Consider the following 9,167-nt stretch of genomic DNA (forward strand, 5'->3'; position numbering starts at 1 on the left):
TGTAGCGCAGAGTGCGGATGACAGCAGTGTAGCGCAGAGTGCGGATGACAGCAGTGTAGCGCAGAGTGCGGATGACAGCAGTGTAGCGCAGAGTGCGGATGACAGCAGTGTAGCGCAGAGTGCGGATGACAGCAGTGTAGCGCAGAGTGCGGATGACAGCAGTGTAGCGCAGAGTGCGGATGACAGCACTGTAACGCAGTGTGCGGATGACAGCACTGTAACGCAAAGTGCGGATGACAACTGTATAAGATAGAAAGGGACTTACAGTTTTGATGTACTAGATCATGTGCTCTGTCATATGACTGCGGTCAGTCTTCACGGGTTAAAACTGAGATGCAGACCATACCTGAAGGAACCAAGGAGAACTCCAAGGAATGTAAAGTTACACGGAGGGAGCAGGGGACAATGTTCCGGGCTGTCGGTGTCCGGTTAGTGAGAGAGAACAATGCAGGCTGCCCCGGAACTTTTAGTGGGACTGTTCCTCTTTTGTATGGGATCCTCAAACATGAACAGCTTCGCTCTAATACAAGGTAGAAACCTTATGGACAGGCTGGAGAAATTTAAATGGCCAAAGGTGACCAGGTCATTGTAGTCTTCAACAAGAGCTAACCACAATAAAATCCCCATAAGATCCCCTTTATCGCTTTGAAGAAAGTGGGGGAATGGCTGCCTGGATATTAACCACTTCCAGCGGGTTCACGTAAATTTATGTTCTCCGTTGGAAGTGGTTATATCAAGAACATGGCTGCTGTAAAAATCAAAGTAACACATTTTTTTAAAAATGCAAAATGCAAAAAAAAATGTTAAAGTCCCCCGCCCCCCATGTGCCCACACATACAACGCAAACATGCGTCGGATGCGCCTACGTGCAAAAACGAAAATTGCGCCACACATGTCGTAGTGAGAGCAATAATTCTTGGCCCATCAATTACTGCTAACACTAAACTGATGAGCAGTAAAAGCGTTTAAAGCGTCGCCTATGGAAAATTAGGGTTATTGTAGGTTTTTGCGGTTTCACGGACGCATGCAATTTTAAGGCTGACATGTTTGGTATCTATTTACGCGGCGTGACCCCATCTTTTATATTTCACCAAAAAATTGGGTATTCTTTTTCTGTGCACTAAATTTCATTTTAGTGTATTTTATCCTAAAAATACTTGTTAGATAAACATTTGCGCAAATATAGTGCAACATAAAAAAATTGCAACTAGCATCTTTTTTATTCTACAGGGCCTCTGCTTTCAGAAAATATATCATTGTTTGGGGGTCTGAAGCTGTTTTCTAGCCAAAAATTCAGATTTTATTATGCGTGTGTGCAAATGTAAGAAATTGTTCCGGGCAGCAAGTGGTTAAGAAACATAAGAAGCTAGTGGATTAAATGGGCAGATTTGACTTAAAACTGAAACTATTATTTTTTGACAGACAAAGCTTTTAAGACACCCCCATCAGCTAATAGCAATGGATCTTTTACTTATGCAATAATAAAAAATGTATTAAATGGCTTTTTCAGCATGCAAAATTGATAGCCCATTATATTCAACCGCTTCTAAAAAAATATTATGTTCGTGCTGCCATCTACCCCTATATGAATATTTTATTTTTTGATCTTTAGGTGAATTTATCATTATCCCTGTCATAGTAGTGTGGATTAGTACAGCTGATCCTGTATTTTTAGGTTTATTGCAGCATGCTTGGCATTCTCTGGAATTTCATATAAAAAACCTGATGATTAATATTGTTGACCTGAGGCATCATCCTTCTAGCCTGCAGAACTCCTAAGGACATGAACACCTGGGACTAAGATGAGCACAAATGTCAAACGAAATGTGGTTTCCAGATAGCGCCACAACTGCTGATTGGCTGTAGAAAGAGAAACTCCAGTAGTGTTGAGAGGAAAAAAAATATCCTTTCCATATCCGTTACATGTTTGTCCTATACATGACAAGCATTTTAGCATGCCTCATTGCAGATTCTTATCACTTTCCTTTCTAAAATTACTGAGACAGGCAACACCAGTAAATTCACTGCTCAGTGGGAATACCTACCTGTTCAGTCCCAATTTGTAAAAAGAGAACCTTTCTATCCTGAAAACCTCTTGTACATATAGAACCAGATCATAACAGAAGAATACAGACTTACTGCCTGCTTTACAGAAAAATTATAATCGTGATCTACTATTATACTTATAGATGAAATAACTATAACCTGTTCCGAGATCTAACAAAACAATGCATCCATTTGTCAAGTCAATAGATAATAACCTTACCGTGGGCTGATGCATGGGTCCAGCAGTTATAAACTCTTTTAGCATCTAAAGTGTACAATACAGTGTGCAGTATATTGTACAGCTACATCGTACATAGATCATCAGTTTTGTGGTATGACATTGGTGATGGTCAGTGAAGAGGTTTGTGCTGGTGCAGTGGCAATGAGTGCAGCAGTGTGTGCTAATGCAGTGGTGACAAAGCCACTTTCACAGTCGTATTGCGTGTGTAGACAGTGACCTGTTAGTGAAACACTGGTTAAGCTCAGAGCTGTGTGCTGTTCTGCTTCTGGTGCTAAAGGTTAGTGATGTCACCCATCACCGAAACTATAAAGGTCAGTGCTAACAGTGTTTATAGGTGGTCACGAGACCCGCTGCCACTCTAAAGGTCCAGGAAATGTGGAAGGCAGAGCTAGCCCTCCCTTTCACTTCCTGGGTTTGTCTTTTCCATATAACTATAGGATAATGCATATTTAATCTGCATATATTTTGACTTATTTTTCTGAAAATAGTTTTGATCTTGATTTCTATATTATTACTAGGCCACTATGGCATATTTTGAGGTTCATAAAAGGATTTGTAGGTGCTCAATCTATGTTGGCATCTCTGCTGAACAACTACAGTAGGGACAGTTACAGAAAAACCAAGTAAAAAGCACTGTTCATTGTTATCAGTGAAATTCTGTTGACAAGATCACTGTCCATAGAATTGGAGAAGAAAGCAGCAGTAAATAACGGTGGCGCACTGGGAGCAATCTGTGATTATGTAATAAGCAGATATTGCTGCCCGTTTTTATAAATGAGACCTTGTCACTTTCTTTTTACATTAAGCATATAAAATAAAAAGACTGTAGATTCTGTTTTGCAGACTAATATTAGAGAAAAAAATCCACCTTGATCCCATATATGACACTTCAAATATCCCATGTTATAGTTCAAGTTGCTACTTATTGAGAATAACTGAACCATGAGTAAGGTTTCGGCCGTCAGGTCAGGTCATTTTACCTCTGTGTCACTTCTAAACCATTTACAAGATTGGGATCAAAGATCAGTTCTATTATGATTAAATCTGAAGATTGTTTCTCATTGGAAGAAATGCACAATCCATTAACATTTGCTGCTTTGGAATGCCCTCAGTATAATGCTGGGTAGCCAGTCATTTGGTATCATAATGTAGTTGTATTCCCATACAAATAATTGCTGTGTTTTAGTTGTAAAATCCTGTAACCTAAAAACCATTTTTTTGATCTGTGTGTAAATCCTAAGGTACATTATATCTACTGGTCAAAGAAACATTACTTTAATAGAAAGCAACTTGCTGCATTGTTAGATAAAAATGGGTTTTATGGGCCCCTTAACCATGCAACACATATTATTTTGTAAGTACAAAAACTGCGCTTAAAACTGGGCTTATTTACAGAGGTTGAGACAGGAAGGTGGAATATTAGTGTGGTGTTGAGGTATGGGGGAAGTTAGGAATTAAAGCTACTTAAAGTTGTGAATGTAAGATATGCCTTGAGCAACCTTTCTCCACCACGGTGCCTTCTGGCTTTGTTAGGGGCGCCTTCTAATTTCCACATGCATTTCCATGGTACATGTGAGCCAGCCAACGGCACCATGGAAATGCATGTCACTTATCTGGGGGGACTGTATCCAGGACCACCCACCGCATTCAGAAAAGCACAAAAGTCCTCCCCCACTCCACCTCCTGTCCTCTGCCATGCTGCCACAGCCACACACTGTAGTAATGTTTATAAAGTAGGACTCTGTCATAAAGAGTGGGGACTCTGATGTGAAAGAGAGGGGGGGGACTCTAATTTTAACTCCATATCCGTTTTTTTAGTCATTTTTACATTTTAGACTGGGGTGCCTCAAGATTTTTAATACTTTTAAAGGCTACCGTGGCTATAAAAACATTTACAATGGGCTTCTAATTTTGGAGTAAATTCAGCTCCTGTCTGCTGTTTCCCCAAGTGTTGTCTAAATGATTCAAGAAAACTAGTGTTGTTGTTGTGTTTTTTTGTTTCTTACCTTAGAAATGTGTTGCAGGTTTTGCAACACATTTTCAAGTAAGTGTTCTTCGTAGTTCATTATTCAGGGGTTAAGAGGTTTATAGAGTTTTATAGTCTTTAGGTGACAGGTGTTATCTTCATGAATAATAAATAACCTTACCCTCATGACTTCTGTCAAGCTTACAGTTGGCCCCTTATAATTAAAAGCAAAAGTGACAGTTCATGTAAAGTGAAATCAATAAACGCTCAAAGCAAAGCTACAAAACTGGCTCCAGTTATTTGACCTACTTGACATGTTCTGTCCAATTCATACATTAGTATCTTTAGTGCTGATATGTTGCCTCAGTGCTAGCCAGAATAACTCTTTAGCTAGTCAATCTTTTCTACAGTTGAAGATCTTCAGAGCGCTTGGGTAAAAATAACACTTTAACCACTGTATTTATTATAATTATAATTATTTTTATTATTACGTTCTAGAACTAGATTGCTTAATAATGCAGTAGATTATGGGGCACATTTAGGTAAAGGGCCCTTTAACACCTTGCATTAATGTCTATTTTTAAAGTGCATTGATTCATGTTCTGAATCATGATGATTTTAAGGCCCTATTTTACACTGTTGCCCATGCGTTTTTGTGCCCATCAACACACATTTTTATGTGGTACAGCAATACAGAGTGCTCTTATGCACAACACATGTGCTGCCTCTACTTTAATGCCCTGCAACAGTGTGACCCACCCTTAATCTTCATGTGTTATGCTAAGAAATAACCTTAAAAATAGAGACTTTTCATTGTGCAGATTTGCTAAAGATGGAGATGAATGATGCATGTTTTTGTGCATTTGCTATTCATATCAATAAGCAAGCTTATAGTTCATATAAGCAGAAAGATGCTACATGTCCTATTTTTTTTCTTAACATGATGTGAACTATCCACATAGCAATACATTTGATTTTGATTTCTACGTGAAATGCTTTTTTTGCAGTAAAACAGGAAAGGTGAAACACAATTGCAATAAAATATACCATGATGAATCATAGCTACGCATCTCAGTGTAAAGTACTGTTTTGTTTACTCACAAATGTGTGTGTATGTTTTAGTTCATGTAGAACACACAATATTGTCTGCAGAACACTCAGTTTTGTAAAAAGCCATATTAATTAGCCACCTCTTCTTTGTGTTCTTTCCACCACAGTGTACGGCTTTTATAAATGGTTACCTTTGTTACAAATAAACATTCCAAGCCACCTAATTAATTTCAACATTGAAAGCTTAATGAATTATCTAACACCTGTAGACTTCTGTTGTGAGTTTACTAAAAAAAAAAAAAAGCAATATAGTAAAAAAGGCTAAGCATCTGTTAAATTGGTATTCTAAAATACGTTTTATTCATGCGCAGAAACATGATCAATAAATAATACTTGATTGCTACAATATTTTGAAATAACCAAGCTAATTGATGTTGTAGATAGAGTAACTTTGCTATTTGCCTTCTCTCACAACTAACATCACATCATCAATCAAAGTAAATAACAAAAATATCTATTAGATATAAAAAGTGATGGTCAAATCAATACCTGTTGAACAATTGCTCAGTTTTAACGTTGAAATAGAAGATCTTTGCACTGGAAGTTTTATGATGGCAAGCATACGGAAGCAAACAGTTGGAAACGGGAAGCAGGAGCTATTACGTCAGGGAAGTTCATTGAAAACTGCAGTTGCATCATTCAAAAAAATCTGAGCAGCTCTAAATCCTCAAAAGCTGTCTCAGCGCTGCTGTCAAATGGTCTCAGACCAGCCCCTTAGAAGGAGATTATAACGAAGTAATGATAGTGCCAAAAACTGATTGTAGAGTCCAAAACGTTGATCTTTTAATTTGGAACCTGCATGACGGCTCGAAAACAGCCAATGTGTTTTAGGGAGAAAGAACAATACCCTTATCAGAGCTACAATAAAAGGACATGCATGTAAAATAAGCAGCTCGAGTATGAAATCACCTCTTAATTTCTTAACCACAAGGTAAACACTATGAAATTTCACTTACGTCCCCCTGGAAACATTGATTCCACTCGGATATAAGGATCTGTATGGGTCTTGGTATTCTAAATACTGTACATATGTTGCTATAACCTATTCGACCTAACCTGCTATATTTTGTACATATGTTGCTATAACCTATTCGAACAATGATAACATTATAACAGTGATCAAATCCACTATAAGTTAACAATCATATTATTAATAGATTGCCTTAAAGTGTATTTCCACCTTTGCAGAAGGGATGCACCGATACCAATACTAGTATCTGTGCTGATACTGAGTATTTGGGCGAGTACTAGTACTCGCCCAAATGCTCTGATACCTTCCCCGATACTGGAACTTCCGTTCAGAAGGAGATTTCCTCTGACCAACAGTGCCACGAGGTAACATGAAGCTGGCTTCCCAGGCAATCAGGAAGACAGGCAGGTAATGACTCGCCACCCTGCTTCCTGAATGGTCTGGAAGCTGGCTTCATGCTGTTTGGGCGACTCGATGCTGATTGGCTGGGAAGCCGGCTTCCCAGCCAATCAGCATGGAGCCAGCTTCCTGGACAATCAAGAAGGCAGGCAGCAGGAAACCAGCTCAATGCTAACAGAAGTACTGGTATCGGTACCTTTTGTATTGGTGAGTACTGAAAGATAAATATCATTACTCGATACCGAAAAAATGGTATCGGTGCATCCCTACTTTGCAGCCAAATTAGGATAACACCTATTTTATATTTGTTACATGTTTCCATTCACATCGCATAATTAAAAAAAAAAGAATGCTGCCTATCTTTCTATTTACTGTCCTCTGAAAAATGCATCTTGGCTTTCCTCTTCTATGTGATGTTGGAGAGGCTGGGGAGTTATGTTTACCATAATTAACCCTGTCTGTGTGCTGGCATTATCAGTTGTAAACTAGATGTGCAGAATATGTGCCCTAACAAAGGGTTAAAAAAAATCAGTGCTTGAGTGGTAACTGTCCCTAAATAAGCACATTGCAATTTATTCCGAGCAATACAAGCTGCCTACAGAGTTCCTAACTAGAATGGTAGAAGTATTTTATACATTATTTTTAGGTTTGCTGTGTGAATGGGAACACACATATAGTGAGAGGGGTTCTCAAATTTGACTGCAAAAGCGGAAATACTCTTTAAATTCATAGAAGAAAAATAAAATTCAAACAATGATCAACATCACTAAGACTAATCTAATCAAAAACTCATGTCATTAGGTGAAACACCAAATACTGATAAAACAATATACATAAACAGAATCTTAAATATATGGTATAACTATGGCATAACGATGCTGATAGACAGGCATATATCTAAGGGCATACCTAATCTGAGGTGAATAAGTGACATGATAATGATAAAATAATCTGATACATACAACTATAGAATGGATACCATAAGCAATAACATTATGAATAAACATAGGTTTTATAATATTATGTAGGTACCAAAATCATATGACTTGATTAACAATAACAATGTATAAAAAACACTAAGTGTAGGATAAAGCATTAGAACAAGCAGGTGTAATGCATTTGCTGTGGGTTACCTTTTAAAGCAGCATGTGAATAGGAGATTAAACTCTGTATTCATTAAAGGGATCAAGAGAAAACACATGAGATTGGGAGGAAAGATGCATTAGGAAATTATACCTACTAATTGGCAGTCCCCACTGATTTCTTAAGCAAGTAGAAAACCCTTCAGCCATATCAAGGTGATATTTAGTTATGTCAACACCCTTTAATATTAACTGCCATAGCACACATTTATACCAAGAGAAAGAAGTCCCAGTAGGCTGTGTTGAAGTACATCTAAAGGCTCCTGTATGACAGTCTAAACAAGTACCAAAAGCATTTATAATGTAATGCATAAATCTCACAAAGTAAATCTTCCTTTACCTTCCCTGACTGAAGCAAATCCTCCCGGATTTGTGTCTTAAGGCACTGCAGCTCATAGCGGGAGGGTTTCAGCAACCGGTACTGGATTTGGGGATGAACGATAATACTTAAATGCACCCCTAAGCAAAGAATACAACTTCAGTTCAGGAGCAATTCAGCATGGTTGCCACATTAAAGCCTCAGGTGGACTTCACTGGCAGGCTTAATAGGCTCGGCAATCGTCTCTCTGGCCAGCTTTCCTACACGATGCACAGCCATATTGATTATTGGTGATTTTGTGGGTGTGGCTACGAATAGGGGCATTATTTTTGTGGTTAAGTGGGCGTGGTTAGCAGGGTGTCCTCTGGTAACCCTTTATTTGTGAGACTTTGTAGGGGGGACTAAGAGAAAACTGTAACTGTAGATGCATTCATAATTAGAGTTGTAGTATATGTGTGTGTATGTATGTGTAATATATATATATATATATATATATTGTGGCAGTGCATGGCAATGCCACTAATTTTTTACAAACACTAACCAACATTTATTTTATTCTTTTTAGACCTGGGAAAACCCATCACATGTTGATGAAAATACAGGTTTTGGAGGTGATAATGACCCCATTGACGTATGTGAAATTGGGAGCAAGGTATGAAAATTAATAAATGCCAGATATAGTTCAATATAGCTAGCAGGACTCACTAAATGAACATTTGTGACTAGAAAAATGTTTCTTTCTATAGGTTTTTTATTTTTATTTTATTGTTTTCTCCTTCTGGCTGTTCCGTGTGAAATCTGTTTTGATTGCACATTCTATAATTTTAGAATTGTTTGTAAATTTATCCAGATAGAAATGGAGCATTTTATCACTTACACTGCCCAAAGCAGTTTGAATATCAATGGGCGGGGAACCATCTGTCAATTTTTTCCTGTACTGCTGGGAACAGCTTCCTTCCCTCAACTCATCAGCC

General features: G+C 38.0%; 1 protein-coding gene across 1 annotated transcript in view; it reads left to right on the forward strand.

Moving 5' to 3' along the window:
* LOC108798871 (inorganic pyrophosphatase-like) overlaps positions 1-9,167 on the forward strand; it is a 62,148-nt gene that overhangs the window by 52,570 nt on the left and 411 nt on the right. Inside the window, exon 5 of the mRNA XM_018570681.1 lies at positions 8,759-8,845. Within this exon, the coding sequence (XP_018426183.1) occupies positions 8,759-8,845 (87 nt within the window). The remainder of the gene's footprint in view (positions 1-8,758; positions 8,846-9,167) is intronic.

The sequence above is a fragment of the Nanorana parkeri genome, unplaced genomic scaffold, assembly GCF_000935625.1.
Source record: "Nanorana parkeri isolate BGI_ZX_2015 unplaced genomic scaffold, ASM93562v1 scaffold1575, whole genome shotgun sequence".
Lineage (NCBI taxonomy): Eukaryota > Metazoa > Chordata > Amphibia > Anura > Dicroglossidae > Nanorana > Nanorana parkeri.